Below are 19,777 nucleotides of genomic sequence, written 5' to 3'. Positions count from 1 at the left end.
ATTCATCTATTAAGAATTTGCAATACTGAGAGTAACACTTTATTATTAATGTCAAGTAACGTATGTTTAAAGACATTTTTCTTATATGTGTTCATTATAGGGAAAATAATTTTACATACATATATGAGCACTATCCTCGTTTGATGTCAATTTGTTCGTTTTACTTATAACTTCAAATAAATGAATAAAATTATGGTATTTAATAGAATTAAAAGAAATGTGTAGTAAATAATGAAAAAAATTATGTATAGAATGTTTCTCATGATTAAGTTGATTCTTTTTGGGTATGATTGTGACAAAATATATAAAGCTAGATTCTATTTCCCATAAGAAGATGAAAATTGTGTGAATATTTTATTGCTAGAGAGCAAGTGGTGTGCAATAAAAGTAAGCATCGATCGATTGGGCCAGGGGAGGGGAATCCATTGGAATGTATTTCTAACTTTTTAACAATTTCCTACTAATTTCTTTTAATGTTTAGTTATTTTTGGTATGTAAATATTTTTATCTGAAAAAAACTAATTAACCGGCCTTTATAAACATCTATATCGACTTGAATAAAATCATTTAGTCCTTTGATAATGTAAGGATTTTTTATGAGAACTGACAAGGGTATTATCAGAACTCAGAAAGTGAGAAATCAATGATCAAATTCCAATACTCCCCTTTCTCTTCTCCTTTAAAAAGAATTTACAACTTATAAATGAGGAACCAAATTTATTGTGTGACAATATTTCAAGTATGTTTTATAATGATAGAAAAAAATTACAACAAGTTTTCTACTCTAAACCATATAAATAAAGCGTTCTGCATTAATTGAGTCACAAATATGGCTCTTCAACATACAAATATTCGGTAAGAACAAAATTTAAAAGTTTATAGTTATTTGAGAATCAGTATGGCAAGTTAGTCAAAGAGCATTTTGTGGATATTCAAAAATGAAGCAAGTATATAATTTTTTTTTTATCATTTGAAAATTGGTGAAGCTAGCAAAGTTCTTATCTTCTCGTCTAAGAATTTTGGAAAAGGAGAAGTTAAATGAGCACTATATAACCACAGCATATTCCATTCTCATCGTTATTTTGTTTTTTGTAGACTTCCTACATTATTTGATGTGATGTTCAAACATAAAAAGAAAACACTAATTTTGATAATTAATTGATCAACACATGCCACTAGCAATAATGTGGCTAATGAATCCATCCACATGCCTAAGCCTTGTTTTGGAAACTAAAGTGAATATGTTGCTACAAGGATCTTGGTTTTATTCCAATATATACATGTCTTTAAAGTCCAAAATTGTGGCAGGAATAAAGTAGTACTATATGATGATGGTGAAAAAGAAAAATAAAGTTAAAAGCAACTTTGAGCAACTTGGGCATTCAATAATATTATGGGCAAGTGAAAACAACAGAATTAGCTAGAGGAAAACCATGTGCTAGTTGGCTTTAAATAGCCATTAGAAGATCTGTTAATCTTTAGAATAATTTGAACTGACAAAAGTGAACAAGGGATTGATGAGAATCTTTGTCTCTTGTTTTGTTTGTTCCAAGACCTTCCAAGGTTGGATGATTTGGTAATTCTAATCTTTGAGGAAATTGGTAATTGGATATCATAGTTTCATCATTTCTTGAATAATTTGTGTGTTTGGAGATTGGGTTGGGATTTGAGCAATTTTTTTGCAAAAAAAAAGATGGTTTGTGATTGATGTATCCTCGTCATGTCTAGTGATATGATCTGAGAATGATTCATGAGATTTAAAGGTGTAGGTTTGGTGTTGATGTTGGGGACACCCATTATTATATGGGTATCTGCAAGTGCTCGGTATAACCCATTTTACCAAGCACGTTCGCCTTTTTACCGAATGTTTAGAGAAATGTGCTAGTGATATGATAAAAATAAAATTAAAATACGGACTGTTTCTATACTATAGAGAAATTAATCAACATTAGATAATGTTTAGAATGTAAGTATAATTTTTTGTCAGATAAATAAGTATGTGTGTTCAATAAAAAAGATTTTAACTGAGTACCAGGAATTGCTTCTGCATTAGACTGACATGCACATGAATACTTGACATGCACATGAATACTGAAAGTAGTGCATTCGCCTACAAGATTCGAACAAACAAAAGAAAAAATAACTTTACGAAATAAGTAATTTCGCCTCTAATCGTTGTGTTTAAATTCTCACCTCAGAATATTTGTTATGAATCTAAATATATTTTATGTTTGTATTTTCCATTGTATATTATTAGATTATGACAAGAATTACTAACAATAACATAGTTCGTGAATGTGAAATCAATTGTCTCACCATAATATGGATTAAGATGCAGATCTATCTCTACTTAAATTGTTACTTTCCTATTGTTTGAAAAATATAATCAATAATGATTTGCTTTTTATCTACGGTGACTTGAACTCTCTCTATTGGATTAAAGAGAAGAAATGTCTTGTAAGTTGCATTTCTCTAGTTTAATTATTACTTGTATTCGGATTTTGTTTTGAATCTTAAGCCCTCTCGTATATCGAAATTAATAATCTCACACTAACTTAAATAATTTTAGTTACCACATAGATATTTAATGATTCTTGATGGTAAAATGACAAAATTCACCCTCAGACATATAGTATGGCAACAAAATGTCACACACATGCGTTGAGATGCTTATTCATCCCCCTTGGAGGTAAGATCAAGAAAGTGAATATAGACTTATTGACATTAATTGAGGAGTGGCTTAAGAATGTTGATACATTGACAATATATGAAAATGATGTATATTCTAATAATTTGTGGCTCGAATTTGGAGGTGAAAATATTGGTCGTTTTTCACAAAAAACCCTAATTAATTAATTGATCCAATTACTATATTTTTAATTTGATTTTAATTATGCGTTGTTAAAGCGTCTCCAACCTCACCTCAAAGGCCACGTTTCGATGCCAGAAGAAAAGCCAAAAGTTGTATGAATGCCTTAATTAGTTGTTTGCTCTAGACTTTCCTAATTATTTTACTACTAGATTAGGAAAAAGACAGCCATGATTTCCTCACATCTATGATGCAAGAAAAATAGTTTATTTGCCCTTTTCTTTCTTAATAATACTGCTTGATGATAATGTTAACTATGTTTTGCCCTTAAATAAAACGTAACGACAGCCAATCATTGGATGGCCCTAACCTTCATTATGAATAAAGAAATGCGCCTAATTACAATAATTAGTAGATAAGATATTAAATGATAACCTCATTAACTTTTCACTGAATTCGTGGATTTAGTACTACATTAGAAATATGATGTTAACAACCCATAAAAAGTTCAATTTCTTGCCATTCGAGGAATTAATTAATCAAACATAAAATACCAACTATCAAATCAAGTTCATATCAAGACTTAGACATCCATTCATCAAAGTTCATCCTTAATAATGAAAACAAATTTTATTCTTAATAAGCGCAACTACAAAAGACATAATTTACCGACGGATTGTGGCCATCGGCAATAGCCAAAGCAGCCTATGTCCCAAAAAAAAGTTTACTGACAAATTTTGGCCATTGGAAAATTTACCGACGGACCCCACATAGATAAAATCCAACGTCGGTCGTTGGAGCTCGTATTTTTTTTGTAGCATTTTTCTTGATGCATGTAATTTGTAACCAAAGACATATATTCGAGAATTGAGAGAGCTTCCTCTATAACATTCTAGCTAGTAACTATACTAGTAATATTTTACAAATCCCACAAAAGTGAAAAAACCTTGATTACATAACCTTTAATTAGTTATCTATCTTAAGCCAAAAAAAGTTAGTGTGGGATCGAAGTATGCTTTATACTATTTTAACTAACAAACTTCAATGATGACACTTTTGTTTGTGCTATCATGTGGACGAATAGATAAATCACATGTTTGTTGATTGAAGAACAACCTAACAAAAAAGTAAATCTATAGAGAGTTTAAGGAGGTTCTTGTCACTATCATCCAAGAATATTTATTACATTAACCCTAACAATAATTAATAATCCCAAGACGCAGGAGCGACAACGCCACACATGTTCACTTTTCATTGGCCGAGATTCCAAGGCACGAATTTCTGAATAACTCCATTAATTATTTAATTAACATATTACTTGTATAAATACCCTTGTTGTCACAACTCTCTCTCTATTTGACATTCACTCACATGGCTAAGAAATTTCCAAAGATGGAGCCTTTGAATATTCAATTATCTGAGTTTTCTAAAGAGAGTATTGTGAGAAAGCTTCATGCACATTCTTTTCTTCCAACATACAACCACAATGAAACCCCAAATTATTCCCATCTTGGCGGAGGAGGCTCCGAATTTCCGAATCTGCCCCTGTTCGCGCACGCTCCATCGCCTGGGGCAGCGGGGGTAGATTTGTCTTTTCAGGAAAACCCTTACTTCCCCGCGGCGGAAGGTGATCACCAAAGCCGGCAGACGTGGCTGAAGATGAAGACGCAGCCGATGAAGCGGGCGGCGGGGGCGGGGAAGCTGTTCAGGGGGGTGAGGCAGCGGCACTGGGGGAAGTGGGTGGCGGAGATACGGCTGCCGCGGAACCGGACGAGGGTGTGGCTGGGGACGTTCGACACGGCGGAGGAGGCGGCGTTCGCGTACGACACGGCGGCGTACCTGCTGAGGGGGGACTACGCGCACCTCAACTTCCCGCACATGAAGCACAAGATCAGGGCGAACTCGCTGTGCGGCAGCACGGTGGCGCTGCTGGAGGCGAAGCTGAAGGCGGTGGCGCAGGCGAAGAAGGAGGCGGGAGGGTCGTCGTCTTCGTCGGAGGAGGTGATTGGGAAGGAGGTGGCTGAGGTGGAGAAGAGCAGCAGCAGCGTCGTGGAAGCGATTGGGATTGGGGGTGGAGAAGGTGATGCGGTTCATCAATTGAGCAGAGTGCCTTCTTTGGATATGGATATGATTTGGGATGCTTTGTTAGTCTCAGATTTATGAGATTAGTATAAAGTTTTTATTTTTATTTTTTTGTGTTTTTTTTGGGGATGTATAAGGGATTCTCTATGCAATGTTATTGATAATTTCTTGATGATGTTGAGTAATTTTTTCTGTTTTTTTTTCCATGTTTGTTTGCATTAGTATAACCAATAATCTGTGGAGAATCTCTAATTTCTTATACTTTGACATACACAACCTTGTTTTCTGGAAAAAGAGTTTTTTTTTTAACATAATTTCTTGATGAAAAACATATATATAGAAGAAATGTTTGTTTGCATTAGTATAAGTGTAAAACCAATAATCTGTGGAGAATCTCTAATTTCTTACACTTTGACATACACAACCTTGTTTTCAATAAAAAAAATCTTAATACTTTTGTAGATTTTATTTTTTTTAACAAAAATTGTGTGCGCATCCTGCATCGTCTCCCTACCGCCACCTCCTCTCCTCAGGTCAGATCCTCACGCATTGTAAGCGGGCGTTCGCAATGAGTCTCTTTTTTTTAACACAGTTTCTTGATGAAAAACATAGAAGAATAAATTACTTAGAAGTGATCATAGTGATCATGATCATGTCTAAAATTAGTACTCTATATTTTTCATTTGCAAGTTTTCCACTTTAGGCATAGAAACAAATTTTGGTTTTTCAACCTTATATATAATAACCTACCTATTTGTTAGAGTTTTTAGAAACCTCCATTGCAGTCGATTTTATTAATTTATTTACATTAAATCGACTATTACAATAGTGTTAGCACGAAAATGCACACTGTGGCGCACGGATGGTTTCTGGCCATTCAATATTACGCATAGTGCGCATCTAGTGGTGAACCTAATTTACACATCTGTAACAAAAAAAAAATATTAGTGTTATGACAATACATTATTATTATGGAAGATAGTAGTTAAATATTTGGATTTGACTATGCGGAAAAGATACTGTTGTGCTCATATGCATAAAGTCAACTTATTAGTGTGATTAAACTTATATGAAAGCACATAATACTACTTTTTTCTAAATTATGTTTCTTATCTTTGATGCTGACCCATTGCAGAACCAAAGCCTCTTTTATTCGTTTTAGGGTCCCATACTTTTTCATCATCAAAGGAATAAAATTATTGTATGACTTAAAACATAAATTGAATCATATACAAAAAGAAGAATATGTGGGGAAGAAATAAAAAGTCAAGATAAAATACTTCTTGTCATTATCATCCCGAAATCATGCTTTTGTCAAATGAATATTTTTTGGGCCTCTCGAGTTTTTAATTATAATAAATATTTCCCCATCCAAAAAAAAAATGATTCATTTTGGCATTTAAAGTACCTGATTACTTATTCTTTTTAAAAATTTTTAGTAAATGAACCGCACATAGTTACTCAGTCAAACAATTTCTTAAATCTGCATCGTGACAAAATAGGTCTTTAAATCGTGAACAGGAAATACAAATTAAGCATTTACATGATGGTATTAAACATTTATTAGTGTATATGTAAGTGAGTCATTTATGTGCATAGGAAGAAATCTAACTTGTTCAACCGTATTATAGAATATATTAGTAATTATACTACATAATACTAGTCATATAAGTGCAGTTAGGAGATAACTGCTTAAATATACTAAATACACTTCTTCCCTCACAAGTTAGGTTCTATTCTTAACAACATAATCCAAGTCTTACCAGTTCTGTATTGGACAAAGCATTTTAATAGATATGTTATCGTCATAAACTGATGTTTGAGATAAAATCAGCTGCTGTGGCAAAAATCTAGATAGTATTTGTTGACTTATGCAATTAATCATAAATAAACACGGTTGCTGCTGTAACATGTCGCCTATATTTTTCCTAATTAATTCTAAATTACAATCCTTACACAAAAAGTTACACGAATTCCATCCAATATTATACATTGCCAAGCCTAATAACATAATTTAGAAATAAAAAATATAATGAATAAAATCAACTACAGTTATATCACCTCTTATGAGATGCAAACACAGCTCATCTCGGGCGTTGGTGGCCCCAAAGACGAAGAACGACTGGAGTCTGGAAAAACCCTTAACGAAGCTCGAAAATCCAGCAAGAATGGGGAACAAGTTGAATATTGTGCGGAGAAACAATTAAACTGATCCTTGATTGCCTGTAAAATTTGGAAAATAAAATCTCATGATGTTGCAATTTTTCTGGCAGTAGACAATGAAATACTACTACTATATTAATCATAACACATAAAATAAATAGTGCCATCTTACAACAATGTAAATCTCCAGTTACGTTCTCGTGTATCCTGACTAACTTATCATAACAAAGCATGATGTATACATATTTGCGTAGAAAGTTCACCTTGAATGTAGATAACATCCTCCTAATCCACAGACGAGCATTGAAAGGTTCATTCCATTTACCGAAGCTTCCTACAGACTAACTGTGAAACGTAATTAAATGGACACCGTCAGTCTCTTCCTAAAATAAACTAACCAACCGTAAGAATGCAGCAAAATATTATCAGATGGCAGTACTTGATCCGTACCTAAAAGTGTTTTCACAAACCATGTAACTCGGACAGTGAGACGTGTGTAATTGTAGACAATAGGTCACATGAAATTGGTGTCTCGTTCCTGTTGCTCAAGAACAACGGTAGCACACGCAAGTCTATAGGCTGTGGATCTCATATTTCTAACCAGAACATAGATCTCCTTCCTTCTCCGCCTTACAGGTACATCTCTCCATTGTTCCTGCCGAAGCCTGGAAAGTACGCTCGCTTCGCAAAGAGCCCCTGCTGTGGCCTTCTTGCTGCATACTCAAGAGAGAGGAAAAGACACTCAGTCATAAGAAAATTGAAGGAATTTCGTGAAGAAACACCCTATAAAACATGACATTTTATACTCCTACAATCAGAGCATGGCTTTCAATCAGAACATGTTGCAAACTTGCCTTCCTCGAACAAAACCAGTAGTAACAAAGCCAATGGGCAATCTATGGGATGAGAGAGCTTGATCCTCAGGTATCTGAAGTTCCCATTTACCAGAAGGTGACTGCATGAAGTATGACATAACTGAAGATTGAGTTATTTGAAGTGGTTCGTCGTTTGTTTCTGAGCTGCATCATTTCAAAACAATTGCATAGATTAAACATAATGGATTAATTACACTTAACTGATTGACAGACGACTCTATCATATAACTCAAGGAGTACCTAGCAGTCCATAAATGTATGTCAGTAGCAAGGGGTGCACAAACCACTGCTCCCTGTTCAAAAACGCCTTCCTTAAAAGCACGCAGAAGTACTCGAACAAAGCAAGGTGGTTTTCTGGACTTCATTTCAGACATAACAATGTCTTGTTTGAGAAAATCTTTGTTCCTCATGAATTTATGCAAGCAATTCTCAGCACCATCTATACTAGGGAATAACAAACGATTGCCACTGATATTATCTAGGAAATCATTCAGCATGCATGAAGTCCTTGCTACAATACCCTCAAACGGAGTAGCCTGACAATCAGAAACATTATCCTTTGATTTTTCAGAGCCAGAGTTTGTCTCCATGTCATCAATTTTTTCATCTTGAGTTCTACATATATCTGCTTGAATTTTTCTAGCTTCAGTCAATTTCTCCCCAAAATTGTAGACCACACAGTCCCATGGAGGTGGTATAGGAACTTCCAGTGGCCTCTTAGAAGGAGGAACAAGCATAGCTTTTTGGTTGACTGTGGCTGCCTCCATTTCCATAAAATCCGAATATGCGTTGCAGTCGGGAAAGTCCAAGGGGAAGTATGGCAATCCAATCTGCAGAAAGACAAACGACATCATCACATCATCACATAAATCTCTTTACTCTAATCATCATACAAAATCTCTTGGTGTAGAATCATCAAAAGTATAACTTACTTCACCCGCAACCCAGTGCTTCTCTCTTAAGCCTATAGCATGAGCACCATTCGATACAAAAGTATTCCAAAATGCTTTTACCCAACTTAGAGGTAGAATAAGAGAGCACCTGAAGAAATTTGTAAAAGCAAACACTTGCTTAGTTATAAGAATACCTGAATCATCTGCCGGAAAGATCTATTTGGAGAACATAAATAAACTAGGTTGGTTGAGCTTGCATATATAACCAACAAAAATGGCCAACTCTGATTATCATAGCAAATGTCAAAGTTGAAAACAGCTCTATCTATTGTTAGCAAACAGTTAGGAGTTGTCATAAATAGAATTGAAAGACTTTCATTAGAGCATGTGAACAGTGCAATGTGTTTTGCAGAAACTTATGAGGCCCATGAACATTTGAAATATCATAATTATTGATTAGGCCAAACTTTATAGAAGAAAAAGTTGTATGGAAAACATGAAACACCACGAAAATCATCAATGAGAAGATATACCTTGTAACAGAATCTTCAAAAATCCCATTTTTCAAAAGCAAAACAGGACACGATCTGGTGTAATTTTTATCAATAGTTTTGTTTTGAGACCCAGAACCTTTTTGGCCGAGGCAAAAGAACTCCTTCCGCTGGTGATGCTCGCCAGCACATAAAACACTTTCTTCCACTGGAGGGTCTAGCTCTTTGCTAGCGTCCCATAAATCACCATACTCGTGTTCAAATTCAGCTTCATGGTTAGGCGCTGATGTTTGCTGTTTACTCTGGTGTTCATTACCTAATAAGCCAAGGTTCTTTCCATCAGGAACAGCCACACCCCCAGTCTTAGTCAGATTACGAGGGTCCTTCGTAACCATGGAAAGAACTGCAGAAGAAGACATCTGATGTCCTTTCTCAAACATGGACGTATTTTCAGATTCCACAGCATCATCATGTTCATGAGCTGAACATTTCTTCACAGGCCAAGGGTTCTCCGAATTACTGAGAAGCCAAACAACAGAAAATCATCAGTTGGAATACATATCCATATAGATAGAGAACAATTATTACTCCGATGCACTCACAGCTTAACAGGTTGCAATGTCTTGTGCAGCAACTGAAATACCTTTGTACCTATCAATTCCACTTTTGCAAGCTGTCCTTCTCGAGAAACGCATTGAGCTGAACAAGTCCCATCTGTCTGGATAAAAAACTCATAATTTGCAAACGCATAAAAAATATGCTCAGAAATTAAGTAAGCTATAGTAGTAAATCAATGTGAACCACTGAATCCTTCCCCAGATACATGAATTTGATTTTTAGGTAGTCATGTGAAAGAGAGATACAAGCCCAGAACAAATTTAATAACAAAATAGCTGGATATATTTATAGAAATTTCAAATCTAAGCACACTACTCATGCATCCTATCAAGCCCACAACCCGAAAAAGAGAGCTGCATAAATGTCATGCACAAAATATTTGAAGTTACGTAACCTACATTCGTTTCACATGCTGAACTCAAAGAATCATATGCTTCTTTAAAAGAGGCAGCATGTATCCACAACCAGAGTTGGCGGATAGAGGTGGTGTTATCAATAGTAGGACCTTCACAGGAAATTTCTCTGCGAAGCTCATCTATGTTGGTAGAAATCTGCTGCATAGGTCGCCACATGTAGGTCACAGGAGCAATAGTAGGCAAACTAGGTTTTCCAGAATCATGAAGCTGCATAACCATAATTATTAGAACACTACCAATAGGTTAATATCCAAATTCAGGAAACGTAGAGGATTGTTACTTCACCATAGCAGTTCCAAAGATATTGCCCACAAGAATATCATGCAAAGTTTCTTCACAACAAGCTGATGGAGAAGGCACTAGCACAGAACTTAGAACTGATATCAGCGTTTTCTGGAAACACACACAAGGAGGTTAGGTCATTCTAAATATACACACAAGCACACCAAAGTGGTCTACCATCACATATTTTGTTATCATCCAAAACATGCTGGTAAATCCACAAGCATAAGGTGGAAACGAATGAAGTGGAGGATACGAAAAAAGTGAATTAAGATATTCAGCAAATGTTCACAAATTAAAGATGCCTACCTGTGGACCCTCTAACTGGATTGCACCATAGTAACTCGCATCATGCACAAGCACTCCATTTTTTAATTTTTTCAACAGAGCCCTTGAACCTCTTCCTCTGCATCACATAATTTGAAGTAAAGTTATCGTGCTTGCAAAATGAAAGATTGATTTATTATTGACCATAATAGACATCGAAAGCATATTTACTAACTTTAATTGCTCATCTTTACAATCAAGAAAACAAACCTATAGATTACATAGTCATGTTCTGACTTGGCCAAAAAATTCATTTAAGGAAAGATGCTTTTCAGAAACAAATAAACAGCCACCTTTTTTACCACAAAAGTTTAAGAAGACAACTACCTCCCATGAAGGCCAAGGGGAATATAAAATCCCCAAAGTTTTTCCATTTTGAACCGCTTAGCATGCCATACGTGCGTTCTCAGTCTCTTGGTCCCATCCCCTGAAGTAACATAACCGGTTGGAAGGTTCTTCTTAAGTTCAATACTCCTCCGAACACGACGGGAAACTTTCTTTTCATCATTCCCCATAGAATCAATTTTGCCTGCATGTCCTAATCCATCTATACTTCTCTTCCTGAACTTCTTTCTTGCAACTCGATTATCATGTCCAGTAGTTCTCCTCCTCTTGTTCCTTTGTGATTTGAAATTGTTATCCATACGACCAGCAATAATAGAATGCAGTCCCTCAATCTCAGGAGCTCTAGACTCTGCAAATTTCCACACATGAAGTTCGTGCGGAGGTGCTGCTGGCACTCCAGCTTTATTGCTATTTATTACCATACCCACAGTGCTAAATAATTAAACAATTTGTGTACTGAGAGCTGCAGTCAGCTATCACAAGCAAGCTCTTCGTCTGTGAAACAAAAGAGATAAGGAAAATATTAAATTTGAAATGTAGATAATGCCTTGAGGTATCCAATTTTCTCAGAAACTAAAACGTAAATAGATGCACGATTCAACAAAACATATAGAACTACTACTTTTTAACACAAGTTCATTCTAACTATCACCGTGATAAGTATCACGACTTAGTATTCCAAACTGACCATAGAATTGACACCTTCGAAACAAGAGAATCTGGAAAACTTACATCAGCCATTGTCCATTTACATAGTACAAATTAAATCACATGACCAGTAAAAAGTAATACTACTAGCTTCCTTTTTTTCTGCATGTTGTAATAATGATTGCATAATACATATCCATATCTATAATCTATAATCTATAATCTATCTATCTATAATAGTAATACAAAGAGAGAGTTTTTGGACTATTTTCAGAAATACCACTGAGTTAAGTTTTGGAGGGAAACATCATAAATTCTTTAAAAAAGTTTGGTTATTGTATTTGAAGCATATTGCAAAAAATTATTTTAAAGCCAAAACATAGATATATCAAAAGTAGAGTTCGATATTTTCATTCATTGGTTAGACAATAGCTGTGGTGATTGTGAAGAAACACTGCAGAAACTATTGGACAAGATAACTGTCTACTGTATATAATGGAGAAATAATGGGTTTCCAAACAAATTTTTAAATCTCTATAAATACCTATAAAAACGAGTAGAAACTCAATCTAGAAGAGAAACAGAATCAATTCAAATTCAATCAAAAACAATAAGATCAAATACTTGAATTGAAGAATATCAATACCTGCTGAAACTCACCACAGCGAGGCCGGAGACGCAGAGCAGAAGGAGAGCCGTCGAGCGGCAATGCAACGAGGTATGGCGGTGATGCAGCGGTAAGGCAGGTTTCGCCGGAGAAGGATATGGAGGCGCCACTTTAATCAGTTTGGGTTTTTATATGTCTATACAATTCAATTTAGGAATGTAATTAGTTTGGTTTTTAAATTGTTCATTTACATGTTTGGGCTTTTAACTAGTTTGGGCTTTAATATGGTGTTATAAATTTTAATTTGGATTTTAAATTTGTTGACTTTGTGCAAGTAGATATATTAATTTATTCAATGTTTTTATTGTTCTTTAGTAGTATTCCGATATTGAAATTATTTATCGTAAATAAATATAATTATTTGTATCTAATTTCAAGCTTTATAATTTTTAAATGTATTTATATTTAAATGATTAAATGATGTATATATAATAAGAATTGAGTTGATCTTGATTTTTTCTTTGATATAAGATATTGTTGTTCAAGACTTTATTTTTTATTTCCGTATCAAAATGTTTTTCAAAAGCATAATGTTATTAATTTATTTATATTTCTAATGATTACACAAATTTCTTTAATGCATAATGTTATTAAATTTTGTATTCTGAATATATTTGGGGAGAAGGTTACTTAAAGTTAAATCTGATAATCTAAATTTTTCTCTTTGAAAAGGACACAAACTGAGACACGACGTCGTATGAGTATGCTTCAGACTCTTGACTATTGACAAAGACCCCTCATTCTTCACCTCGTTTGATTCAATTCAATCCTATTGATTTCGATCACTGCATCAGCTCAATTTAAAAACTAAAGCAGGTTGAAATCAACAAGAGAAAGAAAAGATGTTGGAGAAAATTGGGCTGCCGCCGAAGCCATCACTGAGGGGGAATGCTTGGGTGGTCGACGCCTCAAATTGCCAGGGATGTTCCTCACAGTTCACTTTCATCAATCGCAAGGTCCGTCAATTTGCCTACCTCTTTCTCCACTGATCAATCCATTTGATTTCAGATCTTGATTTTAGTGCTTCATTGATGAAAACCCCTTTCGTCAAATTTATTGGTTCTTGAGTTCGGTCATGATTTTGATAAGTGAAATTTTCCTGTTTCGATTCATACCCTTTACACTTAATTGCGTATTTTTTGATGGGTTTCGTTTAAGTTGTGATCTTTTTGCCGTTGATCGCGATGAATTTGAATTGAATATTTTGATGTCTTGGGCTGGATGGATTTCCAGCACCATTGCCGCAGGTGTGGAGGCATATTTTGCGGCAGCTGTACCCAGCAAAGGATGGTATTGCGTGGTCAAGGCGACTCACCGGTCCGTATCTGTGAACCGTGCAAAAAGCTAGAAGAGGCTGCACGGTTTGAATTGAGATATGGACATAAAAATAAATCTTCTAGAGGTATTCAAAGATATCTCTATTTTGTTCATTCTCTTCTTTTATTTTCATGTAGAAGTGGTTCATCCTCGTATTAAGTTTTATGCTGATTTATTTTGCAATAACCCCCATTGTTTTCTTTAGTAAACTTGCTCTAGTTTTGAAAGCTTAACATTGCTCTCTGGCTAACCTGCTAGCTTTTCCGTCTCCCGTTATTTATTTACAAGTGGTTCATGCTCATATTAGATGTTCTGATAACCTCCATTGTTGCCTTTTGTAGACTTGCTCTAGTTTGAAAAGGTTAACGTTGCTCTCTGGCTAGCCTGTCAGCTTTTACGTCTTATGTTATTTATTTTACAGGCGATTCTTCCTCATATTAAGTGTTTTGTTAACTTGTTTTGCTATGACTGTCATTGTTGTCTTGTGTAAACTTACTCTAGTTTTGAAAGCTTAACATAATACTAACATTCTCTCTGGATAACTTGTTAGCTTTTACGGTTTCCTGTTATGCTATGTTAACTAGTATACTATAAAAGTAGGTCACATTTGGCAATATTTGATTAATTTGTGATGAACTACTTAAATCCCTTTTTTGAGTTATATGTTCATGCTGCTGGATTAGATTTCTATAATGCTTCAAACTTGGATAAGTGCAGTACAGAGAACCATATTCGATTTTTTGATTGAATACATATGAACTGCCTTGTGTCACTGCACAGAGAACAATTTGTTTCAGAAGGGTCACAGCTTCCTGTCTCTAAATTACCTTTTAAACATTCAATTCTACATCATATGAAAATATTTTCGTTATGATATTGAACCATTTGGTATGAAAATCTATTTTTTGGCGCTGCACGTTAGCATGCTTGCTGTTGCTATATTATCTGTGGCAGATGAAAGAGGAATGTGGTTATCTGAAATTCTGAATTAGCTATTGCAGGTGGTTCGAAGCATGCTTCAAAGAAAGATGAAGAGATTTTGAATCAGATTCTCAGTAACGAGAATGGGCATTCCTCTTCACAAAGAGGCAGCGCATCATGTTCAAATATTTCCGAAGTAGCTAGTCAGGTTGAAGGTACAGATGTAGTTAGAAATCTCTCTCTCGATAAGTCTACTTTCACGTTGACAGAGTCAGGATCTGTCACCCCAGAAGATTTACGCCAGCAAGCTCTACTTGAAAAACAGAAGCACAGAACTTTGAAAGCTGAAGGAAAACCCGAAGAAGCATTAAAAGCTTTTAAAAAAGGGAAAGAGCTTGAAAGGCAAGCTACAGCATTGGAGTTAGCTTTGAGAAAAAGTAGTAAAAAGGCTTTTTCGTCAAGCAACATAGATGATATTCAACAGAACAAAGATGAAGCTAAAACCTCTGGTCTGAAAAACAAAATCCCGTCTCAAAAGAGTAAAGGAACAGACGATGTTTCTGCCGAACTCAAGGAACTGGGATGGTCGGATCTAGATCTCAACGATGCAGAAAAAAAGCCAGCAACCATGTCTGTGGAGGGTGAGCTGTTTTCGCTTCTCAAGGAAGTCTCTCAGAAACCTAATAAAGAGAAGAAAACTGTCAGTGCTGATAAATCTAAGGTTGTTGCTCATAAGAAAAGGGCTCTGGAACTTAAACGAGCTGGGAATGTTGTTGAGGCCAAGGAAGAACTTAAGAGAGCTAAAATTCTTGAGAGGAAAATAGAGGAAGAGGAGCTTCTGGGTGGGTCTGATGATTCTGATGATGAACTTTCATCACTAATACGCAGTATGGATGCTGACGAGCGTGCTGATTTTTCGGGGACATATAAATCTAACATGAATTTGGATTTCAATCAGTTGATTGGAATGGCTGATGATATTGCTGTGGATGGTAATTTCGACATAACAGATGAAGACATGAATGATCCGGAGATGTCTTCTGCCTTGATATCGTTAGGTTGGGAAGACGACGAGTCTGCAGATTTTGATGACCATGGCAACGAGGTTGCATTTTCCAAGAAGGATTCATTAATAACGGAGATTCAGTCTTTAAAGAGAGAAGCTCTAAATCAGAAAAAAGCAGGCAACACAACAGATGCATTGGCACTTCTTAGAAAAGCTAAACTACTTGAAAAGGAGCTCGAAAATTCCGAAGATTTGATCAATCAGGGTTCTGCTATACCTCAAAAAGGTGTAATATTGGAATCTGTGGAAGAATCTTCATTTTCCAGCAGGGCGAGTGTGAATGACGCTGGCCCTAAGTCGGCTCCAAAGAGTAAACTAATGATTCAGAAAGAGCTTATTGCCCTGAAAAAGAAGGCTCTAGCACTCAAACGGGAAGGTAGATCGGATGAGTCGGATGAAGAATTGAAAAAGGCGAAGGTTCTTGAGGAGCAGCTTGAAGCTATGAAAGAAGCTCCCACTGCAAGACAGCCAAGTATTGGCAACAAGCAGAGTTACAGCATAGATGAGACTACGGATAATGGAGATGAAGAAGTGACGGATCAAGATTTGCACGATCCTTCGTATCTGTCACTTTTGAAGAACTTGGGCTGGGAAGATGAGGATAATGCAGATATAGCATCAACTTTAAAAGAACATAACCAGTCCCAGAAGCATATAGGTGGGCCCTCTATCACCCAATCTACCACTGATTTTGGAGCGAAGATGCCTAAGAAAAGTAAGAGTGAAATTCAAAGGGAATTGTTAACGTTGAAAAGAAAAGCTCTTGCGCTGAGACGCCAGGGAGAGGTCGAGGAGGAGGAGGAAGTGCTGAACAAGGCCAGATTGCTGGAGGCACAGTTGAAAGAATTTGAAGAACCAATCAAAATAGACGATTCTCCCCCCAAAAACAAGGGAATCGCATCTGTTCATGAAGATTCAGAAAAGCAAGCTAAAGTTGAGATTAGACTAGAGAAACCAGATGGAATACCGCAGGAGATTGAGAAGCCACAAGAATTGCATGCTTCTCAATCAACTGTTTCTCAACCATATTCGAGTTCCCTCCAACAAGAGATCCTTGCGCACAAGAGGAAGGCGGTTGCCTTCAAGAGAGATGGGAAATTAGCAGAAGCTAAGGAGGAGCTTCGGCAGGCAAAGCTCTTGGAGAAGGGCGTGGAGGAAACACCTCAGACTACGACAACCAAATCCAGTGACAGTTCAGCATCCAACGTCTCGTCTGTGGACAAGGAGGCCAGTCCCAGTTCAGTTTCTAAACCGTTGTCAAGCCGTGAAAAGTTCAAACTGCAGCAGAAATCGCTTGGCCACAAGCGTCAAGCGCTCAAGCTGAGAAGGGAAGGTAAAACAGCAGAAGCTGATGCCGAGTTTGAACTGGCAAAAGCGATAGAATCGCAGCTGCAGGTGTCGGACGCTCATGATTCCGCTGGGCCAGCAGATGATGTAAGCATCGAGGATTTTCTCGATCCTCAGCTCCTGTCTGCATTGCAGTCAATCGGGTTAAATGATGGACAATCCAAATCCAAGGCTATAGAACGACCAGAGCCGGCCAAGATCGAGGCGGATGCTGATACAGAGAGAGCTCAGCTGGTGGAACAGATCAAGGCCGAGAAAGTGAAGGCGGTGAAGTTAAAACGCTCTGGCAAGCAAGCTGAGGCCTTGGATGCCCTACGACGTGCTAAGCTTCATGAGAAGAAATTACAGTCTCTAACTTGAAGAAGAATGATGCTTTCAGCCTTTTAGCATGATTGGAAATGTGCCATGTATTTTTGAAGCCATAATCTTATGGAATCTTCATCGGTTGTATTCAGTGTATTATAAATTCAATCTTGAGGATATATATAATTTTTGGGGTTGATTTTTAAAATTTCTAGTTTTATTTTTAATTATTTATTTAGTTGGCTTTGCTGGTTGGGGGAGTGAAACATTACAGCAAGAGATCCAAAATCAATCAAGGAAGACTGTAGGGACATAATATCATACAAACAAATGAACATACAAATATTTATATGAATCAGCATGTACACTTTGTAGCAGTTATCAGATCTACATGACTCTTAACCTTGTTGCAAGCAGGTCTCCTGCTTCAGTCATATAGAAGCTACTCTTCATGATCTTCATCGTCACACTCAAACCCGACCCAACTGATAAACGAGAACAGGAATTCCTTGAAGCTAACCTTCCCGTTCTTATCCCAGTCCATTTCTTCTGCATAAGCAACAATGCCACTGTTAAAAGCCGAGCACACCTCTAGCTAGTAATAAACCATGAACTACGCAAAATATTGAAATTATCGAAGAAAATGGAGGGTTCATAACTAAAACGGTTGTGTGTGATGTGTGAAGGAGATTTCTCCTTGGGAGAAGCCTCGTTTAGTGCCTTGACGACATCCTTCTTCTTCAGCTTCCCAACACCGTTCTTGTCAAGAAATAAGAACACCTCAATTATCGCATTCAAGGTTGTTTCAATTTGAGGTGAACACATCTTCAGTTTCTGCAGCAAGTTCATATAACGGAGAATCATAACCTGATAACAAATCCCGTGTCAGCTAAGAAGAAGACAATGCTTATACCATGTTAGGTGAAGCCGGAGCATCCATGAGGAGATAAATGAGAAATACAACAACTATAAACTCCTTCAATTGTATCCCTTCCTTGTCGTCTATGTCACAGTAAGCGACAAGATCACCAATTTCCTCATCACTAATGCTGAACTCGAACGCGTGCAAGCATTTCTTCAGCTCTTCATTGTCAATAGTACCATTCACGTCTTCATCTGTGGTAAAGGCAATAAAAGACTCATCATCAAGAACACGAGTACGATCTCAATAGGAGTTGAGAACTCACCATACTGCTCGAATATGTTCCTGATCTCTTTCAGCCCCTCTCTGAACTGAGGGAATTTCATGATTATGCTGTCGAATGATTTGAAATTGTTATTCCTCGAAGGGTTCCTCTTCATCTCCACCATTTTCCTCTCAAGGGTCGCGTCTAGTCTCTTATAGTTGTTTGGCAACGTAGAACAGCAGAGTATGTCTTGCAACTTGCCGTATAACGACTTAAAGGGTGATTGATATGCACCTTACACGATACAAAGACTTGTGTCAACAACAACAACGTTGCATCACAAATAAAAAGCTTCTTCAGTTGATCATCAAAACAAGGTTCAAATAACTTTCATCTTTGAATTTGCTAAGGGCATTCCTTTTAATTTCTTGACATGTTAGTTAAAACTGTTGATATTCATACTTAAAAATGAAATCTTTATTTTATAAATAGTCATGTCTACACAGATAATTTATGACCACTTCTCAACCAATTTTACAATATGTGATTAGCTAAAGGGTTCAAATGAATACCAAGAAACATTGTTTGCTAATCTACTTATAGCAATTCAAATAATACCAATTCACACAAAAATCTGTGAATAATTTCACTAGAAAGAGGCAAAATATTCTTGCATCCTTGAGCTTCAAATAACAGAAATTAAATATCACTGAATTTCCCATATGATGAAAAGATAAAAACCAAAAATGAAAAAAAAAATGCATAGGGCTTTACCTTGTGGATCTTTCATGGCTTTGAGAGTAAAAATACCTGAGAAAGTATACACAAAAGTAGAGAGCAAATGGCATAAGCAGATATTTTATATGTAAGCAGAAAAGAATGTTAAAGAATGGAATTGGGTATAAGAAAAGTAAAGTAGAAATGTGGAGTTTGTCTATGGAATAATGGTTTTCGAATTAGAATATCTGAAATTCTCTTCTTTTTCTTTTCCATTTTTTTTTCTCAAGTGGAAATGTAATCATGGTTTTATTGAATTCCACTTTGTTCATCTCCAGCACACATGAACAACTTTCAAAATTC

The 19,777-nt window shown here is 36.2% G+C and overlaps 4 protein-coding genes across 6 annotated transcripts; 2 read left to right on the top strand and 2 right to left on the bottom strand.

Annotated features, from left to right (window-relative positions):
* Positions 1-4,175: 4,175 nt before the first annotated feature.
* On the top strand, positions 4,176-5,076 carry LOC125196586 (ethylene-responsive transcription factor ERF062-like). Its single transcript, XM_048095169.1, has one exon. The coding sequence runs from the start codon at positions 4,181-4,183 to the stop codon at positions 4,970-4,972; it is 792 nt and encodes a 263-aa protein (XP_047951126.1). The 5' UTR covers positions 4,176-4,180; the 3' UTR covers positions 4,973-5,076.
* A 1,716-nt stretch (positions 5,077-6,792) lies between these two features.
* LOC125191954 (ribonucleases P/MRP protein subunit POP1) lies at positions 6,793-12,737 on the bottom strand. 2 transcript variants are annotated; one of them, XM_048089394.1, is made up of 13 exons: positions 12,610-12,737; positions 11,284-11,796; positions 10,939-11,035; positions 10,633-10,740; positions 10,330-10,554; positions 9,916-10,031; positions 9,356-9,832; positions 8,862-8,970; positions 8,170-8,759; positions 7,909-8,073; positions 7,505-7,767; positions 7,318-7,399; positions 6,793-7,114 (listed from the first exon to the last, which is right to left on the bottom strand). In XM_048089394.1, exons 2-11 carry the CDS (start codon positions 11,721-11,723, stop codon positions 7,569-7,571), a joined length of 2,526 nt encoding a protein of 841 aa, XP_047945351.1. In that variant the 5' UTR covers positions 11,724-11,796; positions 12,610-12,737; the 3' UTR covers positions 6,793-7,114; positions 7,318-7,399; positions 7,505-7,568. The 2 variants fall into 2 exon arrangements, with proteins under 2 accessions (XP_047945351.1, XP_047945350.1); XM_048089393.1 differs by having other exon boundaries at positions 12,596-12,735.
* Positions 12,738-13,361: 624 nt separating this feature from the next.
* On the top strand, positions 13,362-17,778 carry LOC125194252. 2 transcript variants are annotated; one of them, XM_048092373.1, is made up of 3 exons: positions 13,362-13,572; positions 13,850-14,018; positions 14,935-17,778. In XM_048092373.1, exons 1-3 carry the CDS (start codon positions 13,459-13,461, stop codon positions 17,625-17,627), a joined length of 2,976 nt encoding a protein of 991 aa, XP_047948330.1. In that variant the 5' UTR covers positions 13,362-13,458; the 3' UTR covers positions 17,628-17,778. The 2 variants fall into 2 exon arrangements, with proteins under 2 accessions (XP_047948330.1, XP_047948329.1); XM_048092372.1 differs by having other exon boundaries at positions 13,363-13,572; positions 14,926-17,778.
* Positions 17,779-17,851: 73 nt separating this feature from the next.
* Positions 17,852-19,633, bottom strand: LOC125194254 (probable calcium-binding protein CML22). The gene is made up of 5 exons (XM_048092374.1): positions 19,472-19,633; positions 18,758-18,991; positions 18,484-18,686; positions 18,230-18,404; positions 17,852-18,119 (listed from the first exon to the last, which is right to left on the bottom strand). Exons 1-5 carry the CDS (start codon positions 19,485-19,487, stop codon positions 18,013-18,015), a joined length of 735 nt encoding a protein of 244 aa, XP_047948331.1. The 5' UTR covers positions 19,488-19,633; the 3' UTR covers positions 17,852-18,012.
* Between the last annotated feature and the right edge of the window lie 144 nt (positions 19,634-19,777).

This window comes from Salvia hispanica, chromosome 6, assembly GCF_023119035.1.
Source record: "Salvia hispanica cultivar TCC Black 2014 chromosome 6, UniMelb_Shisp_WGS_1.0, whole genome shotgun sequence".
Lineage (NCBI taxonomy): Eukaryota > Viridiplantae > Streptophyta > Magnoliopsida > Lamiales > Lamiaceae > Salvia > Salvia hispanica.
Note: the sequence above shows the minus strand (reverse complement) of the source record. Positions and strands in the feature narration are given on the sequence as shown.